Source organism: Oncorhynchus clarkii, chromosome 3 (assembly GCF_045791955.1).
Source record: "Oncorhynchus clarkii lewisi isolate Uvic-CL-2024 chromosome 3, UVic_Ocla_1.0, whole genome shotgun sequence".
In the NCBI taxonomy this organism is placed as follows: domain Eukaryota; kingdom Metazoa; phylum Chordata; class Actinopteri; order Salmoniformes; family Salmonidae; genus Oncorhynchus; species Oncorhynchus clarkii.
Window position 1 is genome coordinate 2,763,159 of NC_092149.1, and position 12,787 is coordinate 2,775,945.

Here is a 12,787-nt window from a genome sequence, read left to right on the forward strand (position 1 = left end):
CCACCCCCACCCTGTCTCCTGGCTCAGAGGTTACCATGGCTACCGGCTCAGGGGTTACCATGGCTACTGGCTCAGAGGTTACCATGGCTACTGGCTCAGGGGTTACCATGGCTACTGGCTCAGAGGTTACCTTGTGCCTTCCTGATGTCGGACACTGCCTTGCTTCTCTTGTTTGGTAAGGTCAATCTGGGGTCATCCACCGTCAGACCCAGAACTGAGCCGGCTGGGACCTCCGCTGTGGAGTACACACCTGAGGAGAGGAGACAGGACAGACATGAGGTACGCTTTGGAGGAGAGACAGGACAGACATGAGGTAGGCTTTGGAGGGGAGGAGAGACAGGACAGACATGAGGTAGGCTTTGGAGGGGAGGAGAGACAGGACAGACATGAGGTAGGCTTTGGAGGGGAGGAGAGACAGGACAGACATGAGGTTTTAACTCCAACCCTGTTCCTGGAGAGAGACCCTCCTGTAGGTTTTAACTCCAACCCTGTTCCTGGAGAGATACCCTCCTGTAGGGTTTAACTCCAACCCCAATCTAGTGCACCTGATTCTAATGATTAGCTGGTTGATAAGCTGAATAAGGTTAGTTACAACTGGGGTCGGAGTTAAAACCTACAGGAAGATTTCTCTCCAGGAACAGGGTTTGAGTTAAAACCTCCAGGAGGATCTCTCTCCAGGAACAGGGTCGGAGTTAAAACCTCCAGGAGGATATCTCTCCAGGAACAGGGTCGGAGTTAAAACCTACAGGAGGGTCTCTCTCCAGGAACAGGGTTGGAGAGCCCTGATCTGAGCTAATGAATGTAGGTAATGAATGAGGAATGTAGTTGTGAGGAACTCACCTTTGAGCATGTTGAAGACACCAGCTTGTTGTTGATGAAGAGACATGTTACAGTCATCTCTGCAGTGATCTGGCCACCAGAAGGGAGATGGTCTGGATTTACCTGTAGCCTGGAATACAGATAAAACACCTGACTAAACACCTTACACTGGAACAAACAGGATGTAGTATCTAGATAAAACACCTTACACTGGAACAAACAGGATGTAGTCTAGATAAAACATCTTATACTGGAACAAACAGGATGTAGTATCTAGATAAAACACCTTACACTGGAACAAACAGGATGTAGTCTAGATAAAACATCTTACACTGGAACAAACAGGATGTCGTCTCCAGACAAATCATCCCAGGTGATTAGCTGGCCTCCAGACAAATCATCCCAGGTGATTAGCTGGTCTCCAGACAAATCATCCCTGGTGATTAGCTGGTCTCCAGACAAATCATCCCTGGTGATTAGCTGGTCTCCAGACAAATCATCCCTGGTGATTAGCTGGTCTCCAGACAAATCATCCCAGGTGATAGGGTATTAGCTGGTCCCTAGATAAATCATCCCAAGTGATTAGCTGGGCTCTAGATAAATCATCCCTGGTGATTAGCTGGTCTCCAGATAAATCATCCCTGGTGGTTAGCTGGCCTCCAGACAAATCATCCCAGGTGATTAGCTGGCCTCCAGACAAATCATCCCAGGTGATTAGCTGGCCTCCAGACAAATCATCCCAGGTGATTAGCTGGCCTCCAGACAAATCATCCCAGGTGATTAGCTGGCCTCCAGACAAATCATCCCAGGTGATTAGCTGGCCTCCAGACAAATCATCCCAGGTGATTAGCTGGCCTCCAGACAAATCATCTCAGGTGATTAGCTGGCCTCCAGACAAATCATCTCAGGTGATTAGCTGGCCTCCAGACAAATCATCTCAGGTGATTAGCTGGCCTCCAGACAAATCATCTCAGGTGATTAGCTGGCCTCCAGACAAATCATCTCAGGTGATTAGCTGGCCTCCAGACAAATCATCTCAGGTGATTAGCTGGCCTCCAGATAAATCATCCCAGGTTCTTACATCACAGTATGTGGCAGGGGCCAGGGTTTCAGTCAGAACGGAATGTGATAGAGGTCCAATCAGACGATACCGCACCATCTCCATGGTGAGGTCACTGCAAAACAGTAAACAACAACATTCAGGAAGTCCACATGGTTGAGAATGAAGGGAGGGGTTTATAAAGGGAGGGGTTTTATAAAGGGAGGGGTTTTATAAAGGGAGGGGTTTTATAAAGGGAGGGGTTTTATAAAGGGAGGGGTATATAAAGGGAGGGGTTTTATAAAGGGAGGGGTTTTATAAAGGGAGGGGTTTTATAAAGGGAGGGGTTTATAAAGGGAGGGGTTTTATAAAGGGAGGGGGTTTATAAAGGGAGGGGTTTTATAAAGGGAGGGGTTTTATAAAGGGAGGGGTTTATAAAGGGAGGGGTTTATAAAGGGAGGGGTTTATAAAGGGAGGGGATTTATAAAGGGAGGGGTTTAATAAAGGGAGGGGTTTTATAAAGGGAGGGGTTTAATAAAGGGAGGGGGTTTATAAAGGGAGGGGTTTTATAAAGGGAGGGGTTTAATAAAGGGAGGGGTTTAATAAAGGGAGGGGTTTAATAAAGGGAGGGGTTTAATAAAGGGAGGGGTTTTATAAAGGGAGGGGTTTTTATAAAGGGAGGGGTTTTATAAAGGGAGGGGTTTTTATAAAGGGAGGGGTTTTTATAAAGGGAGGGGTTTTATAAAGGGAGGGGTTTTATAAAATTGACAGAAAACTCTAAATATGACTAAATCAAAGCAGTCAGAACCCACCTGATGACTATACCAGTGGTACCAGTCAGAACCCACCTGATGACTATACCAGTGGTACCAGTCAGAACCCAACTGATGACTATACCAGTCAGAACCCACCTGATGACTATACCAGTCAGAACCCACCTGATGACTATACCAGTCAGAACCCACCTGATGACTATACCAGTCAGAACCCACCTGATGACTATACCAGTGGTACCAGTCAGAACCCACCTGATGACTATACCAGTGGTACCAGTCAGAACCCACCTGATGACTATACCAGTGGTACCAGTCAGAACCCACCTGATGACTATACCAGTGGTACCAGTCAGAACCCACCTGATGACTATACCAGTGGTACCAGTCAGAACCCACCTGATGACTATACCAGTGGTACCAGTCAGAACCCACCTGATGACTATACCAGTGGTACCAGTCAGAACCCAACTGATGACTATACCAGTCAGAACCCAACTGATGACTATACCAGTCAGAACCCACCTGATGACTATACCAGTCAGAACCCACCTGATGACTATACCAGTCAGAACCCACCTGATGACTATACCAGTGGTACCAGTCAGAACCCACCTGATGACTATACCAGTGGTACCAGTCAGAACCCACCTGATGACTATACCAGTGGTACCAGTCAGAACCCACCTGATGACTATACCAGTGGTACCAGTCAGAACCCACCTGATGACTATACCAGTGGTACCAGTCAGAACCCACCTGATGACTATACCAGTGGTACCAGTCAGAACCCACCTGATGACTATACCAGTGGTACCAGTCAGAACCCACCTGATGACTATACCAGTGGTACCAGTCAGAACCCACCTGATGACTATACCAGTGGTACCAGTCAGAACCCACCTGATGACTATACCAGTGGTACTGGACCTCCAGGTTACGGGTGTGGTAGCAGAAATGGTACTGTATCCCAGGAGCTTCTTGGCTGGTGGCCCAGCAGCCTCAGGCTCCCTGGAGGACCACTTCCTCTTAGAACCAGAACCAGAGGCCTGCGCCGCCTCAGGACCGGGGGCCAAGGTGGGGGTAGGGGCTGGCTGTGGGACAGGGAGGTCCACTGGAGCAGGTGGAAGGACAGCCTCAGAACACTGACAGACAGCCTGCAGCTCTGGGAGGAGGTCCTGACACAGAGCACAGGGCACAGTCACGACACAGAGCACAGTCACGACACAGAGCACAGTCACGACACAGAGCACAGTCACGACACAGAGCACAGTCACGACACAGAGCACAGGGCACCGTCACGACACAGAGCACAGTCACGACACAGAGCACAGGGCACAGTCACGACACAGAGCACAGTCACGACACAGAGCACAGGGCACAGTCACGACACGGGGCACTGACAGACAGCCTGCAGCTCTGGGAGGAGGTCCTGACACAGAGCACAGTCACGACACAGAGCACAGTCACGACACAGAGCACAGTCACGACACAGAGCACAGTCACGACACAGAGCACAGTCACGACACAGAGCACAGTCACGACACAGAGCACAGTCAGAATGAATAGTACTTTACCGATCCCAAAGGGGACATCTGATTGGATAGTACTTTACCGATCCCTAAGGGGACATCTGATTGGATAGTAACACAGACACAGAGCACAGTCACGACACAGAGCACAGTCACGACACAGAGCACAGTCACGACACAGAGCACAGTCACGACACAGAGCACAGGGCACCGTCACGACACAGAGCACAGTCACGACACAGAGCACAGGGCACAGTCACGACACAGAGCACAGTCACGACACAGAGCACAGGGCACAGTCACGACACGGGGCACTGACAGACAGCCTGCAGCTCTGGGAGGAGGTCCTGACACAGAGCACAGGGCACAGTCACGACACAGAGCACAGTCACGACACAGAGCACAGTCACGACACAGAGCACAGTCACGACACAGAGCACAGGGCACAGTCACGACACAGAGCACAGTCACGACACAGAGCACAGGGCACAGTCACGACACGGGGCACTGACAGACAGCCTGCAGCTCTGGGAGGAGGTCCTGACACAGAGCACAGTCACGACACAGAGCACAGTCACGACACAGAGCACAGTCACGACACAGAGCACAGTCACGACACAGAGCACAGTCACGACACAGAGCACAGTCACGACACAGAGCACAGTCAGAATGAATAGTACTTTACCGATCCCAAAGGGGACATCTGATTGGACATTACTTTACCAATCCCAAAGGGGACATCTGATTGGATAGTACTTTACCGATCCCTAAGGGGACATCTGATTGGATAGTAACACAGACACAGAGCACAGTCACGACACAGAGCACAGTCACGACACAGAGCACAGTCACGACACAGAGCACAGTCACGACACAGAGCACAGGGCACCGTCACGACACAGAGCACAGTCACGACACAGAGCACAGGGCACAGTCACGACACAGAGCACAGTCACGACACAGAGCACAGGGCACAGTCACGACACGGGGCACTGACAGACAGCCTGCAGCTCTGGGAGGAGGTCCTGACACAGAGCACAGGGCACAGTCACGACACAGAGCACAGTCACGACACAGAGCACAGTCACAACACAGAGCACAGTCACGACACAGAGCACAGGGCACAGTCACGACACAGAGCACAGTCACGACACAGAGCACAGGGCACAGTCACGACACGGGGCACTGACAGACAGCCTGCAGCTCTGGGAGGAGGTCCTGACACAGAGCACAGTCACGACACAGAGCACAGTCACGACACAGAGCACAGTCAGAATGAATAGTACTTTACCGATCCCAAAGGGGACATCTGATTGGATAGTACTTTACCGATCCCAAAGGGGACATCTGATTGGATAGTACTTTACCGATCCCAAAGGGGACATCTGATTGGATAGTACTTTACCGATCCCAAAGGGGACATCTGATTGGATAGTACTTTACCGATCCCTAAGGGGACATCTGATTGGATAGTACCTTTACCGATCCCAAAGGGGACATTAAGTTCACCAGATTATAGACAACAATAAAGACATTACACCATCAATGAATAGTTAAATGGTTGTTCAACACTTCTACAACTGATTGATTCTGCATATTAGTCCCTCTGACCGTTTTCATGGTGGGGTGAGCCCAGATCCACAGCTGTCTGTGTGTTGATCCCTGGGAGCCCTGGTCCTCCTGGCCCCCCCGGCCCTGCGTTGTGGGTCTCCAGAGGAATGTGACAGGCCCCAGGGGCTGGAGAGGGTACTGTCCTGCTCTGTACACCACCACACTGCCCTGTCTCCTGCCTGACACACACATGGCTGCTGCAAACGTAGGCCCTGCAGGTACAACACACGTCATCGTCAATAATACCGTAAAGCAGCGAGTCACATATTTGTTAGACCACCCGACTCAAAACAATCCCACACTCAGTCACTTTCCGTACACTTGGTTCTCATCCATCCTCCACTGACCCCAACACAGACCTCCATTATACATGTTAAGTCATCAATACGATCTAATATGGCAACACGAATAAGTGTATTTCAAGCTAGAATCCAACACATCTAAACTTTATACTGAAACACTTGTATATATTTCGAGACTAATGCTGCGTTTAGACGAGGAACATGAAGATCAGTCATACCAGTCGGCAGAGCGGGACAAGAAAGCAAGGAAGAGGCTGGCGGCAAAAACAAGCCGGCACGACGGCACGCCGTTGCTATGGTGATTTCACCAAACAGTCCAAATCAACATCAGGTAGAAAACAACACAGATGGTAAAAGTTGAATTTTTTTTTTTAAACTCTGGTTGAAATAATTTTTTTAAAACTCTGGTTGCCAAGTCCCGTCTACCGTGGTGGCTGATGGCATTCACCGCCGTGCCTCAACGGCGTTTACCGTTGCGCTCTCGTTGAAAACAACGGACATCTTTGTTTGCCGTCTACCTCGTACCATCTAAAGCGCAGCATGCCGTCTACCTCGTACCATCTAAAGCGCAGCATGCCGTCTACCTCGTACCATCTAAAGCGCAGCATGCCGTCTACCTCGTACCATCTAAAGCGCAGCATGCCGTCTACCTCGTACCATCTAAAGCGCAGCATGCCGTCTACCTCGTACCATCTAAAACGCAGCATGACGTCTACCTCGTACCATCTAAAACGCAGCATGCCGTCTACCTCGTACCGTCTACCTCGTACCATCTAAAGCGCAGCATGCCGTCTACCTCGTACCATCTAAAGCGCAGCATGCCGTCTACCTCGTACCATCTAAAACGCAGCATGACGTCTACCTCGTACCATCTAAAACGCAGCATGCCGTCTACCTCGTACCGTCTACCTCGTACCATCTAAAGCGCAGCATGCCGTCTACCTCGTACCATCTAAAACGCAGCATGCCGTCTACCTCGTACCGTCTACCTCGTACCATCTAAAGCGCAGCATGCCGTCTACCTCGTACCATCTAAAGCGCAGCATGCCGTCTACCTCGTACCACCTAAAGCGCAGCATGCCGTCTACCTCGTACCACCTAAAGCGCAGCATGCCGTCTACCTCGTACCACCTAAAGCGCAGCATGCCGTCTACCTCGTACCATCTAAAACGCAGCATGACGTCTACCTCGTACCATCTAAAACGCAGCATGCCGTCTACCTCGTACCATCTAAAGCGCAGCATGCCGTCTACCTCGTACCATCTAAAGCGCAGCATGCCGTCTACCTCGTACCATCTAAAACGCAGCATGCCGTCTACCTCGTACCATTTAAAGCGCAGCATGCCGTCTACCTCGTACCATTTAAAGCGCAGCATGCCGTCTACCTCGTACCATTTAAAGCGCAGCATGCCGTCTACCTCGTACCATCTAAAGCGCAGCATGGACGTCTACCTCGTACCATCTAAAGCGCAGCATGCCGTCTACCTCGTACCACCTAAAGCGCAGCATGGACGTCTACCTCGTACCATCTAAAGCGCAGCATGGACGTCTACCTCGTACCATCTAAAGCGCAGCATGCCGTCTACCTCGTACCACCTAAAGCGCAGCATGCCGTCTACCTCGTACCACCTAAAGCGCAGCATGCCGTCTACCTCGTACCACCTAAAGCGCAGCATGCCGTCTACCTCGTACCACCTAAAGCGCAGCATGCCGTCTACCTCGTACCATCTAAAGCGCAGCATGACGTCTACCTCGTACCATCTAAAGCGCAGCATGACGTCTACCTCGTACCATCTAAAGCGCAGCATGCCGTCTACCTCGTACCACCTAAAGCGCAGCATGCCGTCTACCTCGTACCACCTAAAGCGCAGCATGCCGTCTACCTCGTACCATCTAAAACGCAGCATGCCGTCTACCTCGTACCATCTAAAGGGCAGCATGCCGTCTACCTCGTACCATTTAAAGCGCAGCATGCCGTCTACCTCGTACCATCTAAAACGCAGCATGCCGTCTACCTCGTACCATCTAAAACGCAGCATGCCGTCTACCTCGTACCATCTAAAGCGCAGCATGCCGTCTACCTCGTACCACCTAAAGCGCAGCATGCCGTCTACCTCGTACCATCTAAAACGCAGCATGACGTCTACCTCGTACCATCTAAAACGCAGCATGCCGTCTACCTCGTACCATCTAAAACGCAGCATGACGTCTACCTCGTACCGTCTACCTCGTACCATCTAAAGCGCAGCATGCCGTCTACCTCGTACCATCTAAAACGCAGCATGCCGTCTACCTCGTACCATCTAAAACGCAGCATGCCGTCTACCTCGTACCACCTAAAGCGCAGCATGCCGTCGACCTCGTACCACCTAAAGCGCAGCATGCCGTCTACCTCGTACCATCTAAAGCGCAGCATGCCGTCTACCTCGTACCATCTAAAGCGCAGCATGCCGTCTACCTCGTACCATCTAAAGCGCAGCATGCCGTCTACCTCGTACCATCTAAAGCGCAGCATGCCGTCTACCTCGTACCATCTAAAGCGCAGCATGCCGTCTACCTCGTACCATCTAAAGCGCAGCATGCCGTCTACCTCGTACCATCTAAAGCGCAGCATGCCGTCTACCTCGTACCATCTAAAGCGCAGCATGCCGTCTACCTCGTACCATCTAAAGCGCAGCATGCCGTCTACCTCGTACCATCTAAAGCGCAGCATGCCGTCTACCTCGTACCATCTAAAGCGCAGCATGCCGTCTACCTCGTACCATCTAAAGCGCAGCATGCCGTCTACCTCGTACCATCTAAAGCGCAGCATGCCGTCTACCTCGTACCATCTAAAACGCAGCATGCCGTCTACCTCGTACCATCTAAAGCGCAGCATGCCGTCTACCTCGTACCATCTAAAGCGCAGCATGCCGTCTACCTCGTACCATCTAAAGCGCAGCATGACGTCTACCTCGTACCATCTAAAACGCAGCATGCCGTCTACCTCGTACCATCTAAAGCGCAGCATGACGTCTACCTCGTACCATCTAAAGCGCAGCATGGACGTCTACCTCGTACCATCTAAAGCGCAGCATGCCGTCTACCTCGTACCATCTAAAGCGCAGCATGGACGTCTACCTCGTACCATCTAAAGCGCAGCATGCCGTCTACCTCGTACCATCTAAAGCGCAGCATGCCGTCTACCTCGTACCATCTAAAACGCAGCATGCCGTCTACCTCGTACCATCTAAAACGCAGCATGCCGTCTACCTCGTACCATCTAAAGCGCAGCATGCCGTCTACCTCGTACCATCTAAAGCGCAGCATGCCGTCTACCTCGTACCATCTAAAGCGAAGCATGCCGTCTACCTCGTACCATCTAAAGCGCAGCATGGACGTCTACCTCGTACCATCTAAAGCGCAGCATGCCGTCTACCTCGTACCACCTAAAGCGCAGCATGCCGTCTACCTCGTACCATCTAAAGCGCAGCATGACGTCTACCTCGTACCATCTAAAGCGCAGCATGGACGTCTACCTCGTACCATCTAAAACGCAGCATGCCGTCTACCTCGTACCATCTAAAACGCAGCATGCCGTCTACCTCGTACCATCTAAAACGCAGCATGGACGTCTACCTCGTACCATCTAAAGCGCAGCATGCCGTCTACCTCGTACCATCTAAAACGCAGCATGCCGTCTACCTCGTACCATCTAAAACGCAGCATGCCGTCTACCTCGTACCATCTAAAGCGCAGCATGCCGTCTACCTCGTACCATCTAAAACGCAGCATGATTGACAATTGTGGTCGTTTGTTTGTTGAGGAGAGAAAACACGAAAGCAGTACTTACCAGTTTCCTTGCTGGTCAGCTTAGACAGAGCAGCTAACAGCTGTTCCCCTGGCCCCTGTAACTCCACACAGCAGTAGTACGACATGTCCTGGGTGGGGGGGGGGGGGGGGACAGTATGTAACCCAAAGTGAATCCTCTAACACTTCAAAATATAATTTTACAGTTTGGAAACCGCCAAAAGACAAATTTACCAAAATGCTGTATTCATATCTGATCACACAGCAAACATTTAAAGTGGTTGTCGCTCATGTTCATACCGTGTGAACACCAGACCTGAGTAGAGAACAGTTAATTATTATATACTTTAGAGACTACTGTTGTAGAGATCCCACAGTAAACCTATTAGAACTGTTACAGAGACTACTACTGTAGAGATCCCACAGTAAACCTATTACAGAGACTACTATTGTAGAGATCCCACAGTAAACCTATTAGAACTGTTACAGAGACTACTACTGTAGAGATCCCACAGTAAACCTATTACAGAGACTACTATTGTAGAGATCCCACAGTAAACCTATTAGAACTGTTACAGAGACTACTATTGTAGAGATCCCACAGTAAACCTATTAGAACTGTTACAGAGACTACTGTTGTAGAGATCCCACAGTAAATTATTAGAACTGTTACAGAGACTACTGTTGTAGAGATCCCACAGTAAATTATTAGAACTGTTACAGAGACTACTGTTGTAGAGATCCCACAGTAAACCTATTAGAGCTGTTACAGAGACTACTATTGTAGAGATCCCACAGTAAATTATTAGAACTGTTACAGAGACTACTGTTGTAGAGATCCCACAGTAAATTATTAGAACTGTTACAGAGACTACTGTTGTAGAGATCCCACAGTAAACCTATTAGAGCTGTTACAGAGACTACTGTTGTAGAGATCCCACAGTAAATTATTAGAACTGTTACAGAGACTACTGTTGTAGAGATCCCACAGTAAACCTATTAGAGCTGTTACAGAGACTACTGTTGTAGAGATCCCACAGTAAATTATTAGAACTGTTACAGAGACTACTGTTGTAGAGATCCCACAGTAAACCTATTAGAGCTGTTACAGAGACTACTGTTGTAGAGATCCCACAGTAAATTATTAGAACTGTTACAGAGACTACTGTTGTAGAGATCCCACAGTAAACCTATTAGAGCTGTTACAGAGACTACTATTGTAGAGATCCCACAGTAAACCTATTAGAACTGTTACAGAGACTACTGTTGTAGAGATCCCACAGTAAATTATTAGAACTGTTACAGAGACTACTGTTGTAGAGATCCCACAGTAAACCTATTAGAACTGTTACAGAGACTACTATTGTAGAGATCCCACAGTAAACCTATTAGAACTGTTACAGAGACTACTGTTGTAGAGATCCCACAGTAAATTATTAGAGCTGTTACAGAGACTACTGTTGTAGAGATCCCACAGTAAATTATTAGAACTGTTACAGAGACTACTGTTGTAGAGATCCCACAGTAAACCTATTACAGAGACTACTATTGTAGAGATCCCACAGTAAACCTATTAGAACTGTTACAGAGACTACTGTTGTAGAGATCCCACAGTAAACCTATTAGAACTGTTACAGAGACTACTACTGTAGAGATCCCACAGTAAACCTATTAGAACTGTTACAGAGACTACTGTTGTAGAGATCCCACAGTAAATTATTAGAACTGTTACAGAGACTACTGTTGTAGAGATCCCACAGTAAACCTATTAGAACTGTTACAGAGACTACTATTGTAGAGATCCCACAGTAAACCTATTAGAACTGTTACAGAGACTACTGTTGTAGAGATCCCACAGTAAATTATTAGAGCTGTTACAGAGACTACTGTTGTAGAGATCCCACAGTAAATTATTAGAACTGTTACAGAGACTACTGTTGTAGAGATCCCACAGTAAACCTATTACAGAGACTACTATTGTAGAGATCCCACAGTAAACCTATTAGAACTGTTACAGAGACTACTATTGTAGAGATCCCACAGTAAACCTATTAGAACTGTTACAGAGACTACTGTTGTAGAGATCCCACAGTAAATTATTAGAGCTGTTACAGAGACTACTGTTGTAGAGATCCCACAGTAAATTATTAGAACTGTTACAGAGACTACTGTTGTAGAGATCCCACAGTAAACCTATTACAGAGACTACTATTGTAGAGATCCCACAGTAAACCTATTAGAACTGTTACAGAGACTACTGTTGTAGAGATCCCACAGTAAACCTATTAGAACTGTTACAGAGACTACTACTGTAGAGATCCCACAGTAAACCTATTAGAACTGTTACAGAGACTACTGTTGTAGAGATCCCACAGTAAACCTATTAGAACTGTTACAGAGACTACTACTGTAGAGATCCCACAGTAAACCTATTAGAACTGTTACAGAGACTACTACTGTAGAGATCCCACAGTAAACCTATTAGAACTGTTACAGAGACTACTACTGTAGAGATCCCACAGTAAACCTATTAGAAGAACGTCAAGTGTTACTGTATTTTAGTCATTCTGAAACTGTTGTACTTTGAATGTTAAGGTGATTCATATCCCTCACTGTTGTCTAGATCTAGCTCAATGTTAAGGTGATTCATATCCCTCACTGTTGTCTAGATCTAGCTCAATGTTAAGGTGATTCGTGTCCCCCATTGTTGGGGATGTGTATTGAAAATAGTCCCCCAGAAATGTTTTAAACTTTCCACAAAGAATATTTAAAACTAGAGTTTTCCCAGGTCTGGAGAACTCCTAACCTTATTGAGCAGTAATTTAAAACTAGAGTTTTCCCAGGTCTGGAGAACTCCTAACCTTATTGAGCAGTAATTCGAACAGGACCCTATAAAATCAGTCAATCAAATCAAAATGTACT

The 12,787-nt window shown here is 48.2% G+C and overlaps 1 protein-coding gene across 1 annotated transcript in view; it reads right to left on the reverse strand.

Moving 5' to 3' along the window:
• Nucleotides 1–12,787, reverse strand: part of LOC139386548 (ribonucleases P/MRP protein subunit POP1-like) — a 57,548-nt gene that overhangs the window by 41,601 nt on the left and 3,160 nt on the right. Inside the window, exons 5-10 of the mRNA XM_071132195.1 lie at nucleotides 9,909–9,996; nucleotides 5,775–5,986; nucleotides 3,535–3,809; nucleotides 1,901–1,994; nucleotides 841–949; nucleotides 131–250 (exon numbers count right to left, since the gene is read on the reverse strand). Coding sequence (XP_070988296.1) covers nucleotides 131–250; nucleotides 841–949; nucleotides 1,901–1,994; nucleotides 3,535–3,809; nucleotides 5,775–5,986; nucleotides 9,909–9,996 — 898 coding nt within the window. The remainder of the gene's footprint in view (nucleotides 1–130; nucleotides 251–840; nucleotides 950–1,900; nucleotides 1,995–3,534; nucleotides 3,810–5,774; nucleotides 5,987–9,908; nucleotides 9,997–12,787) is intronic.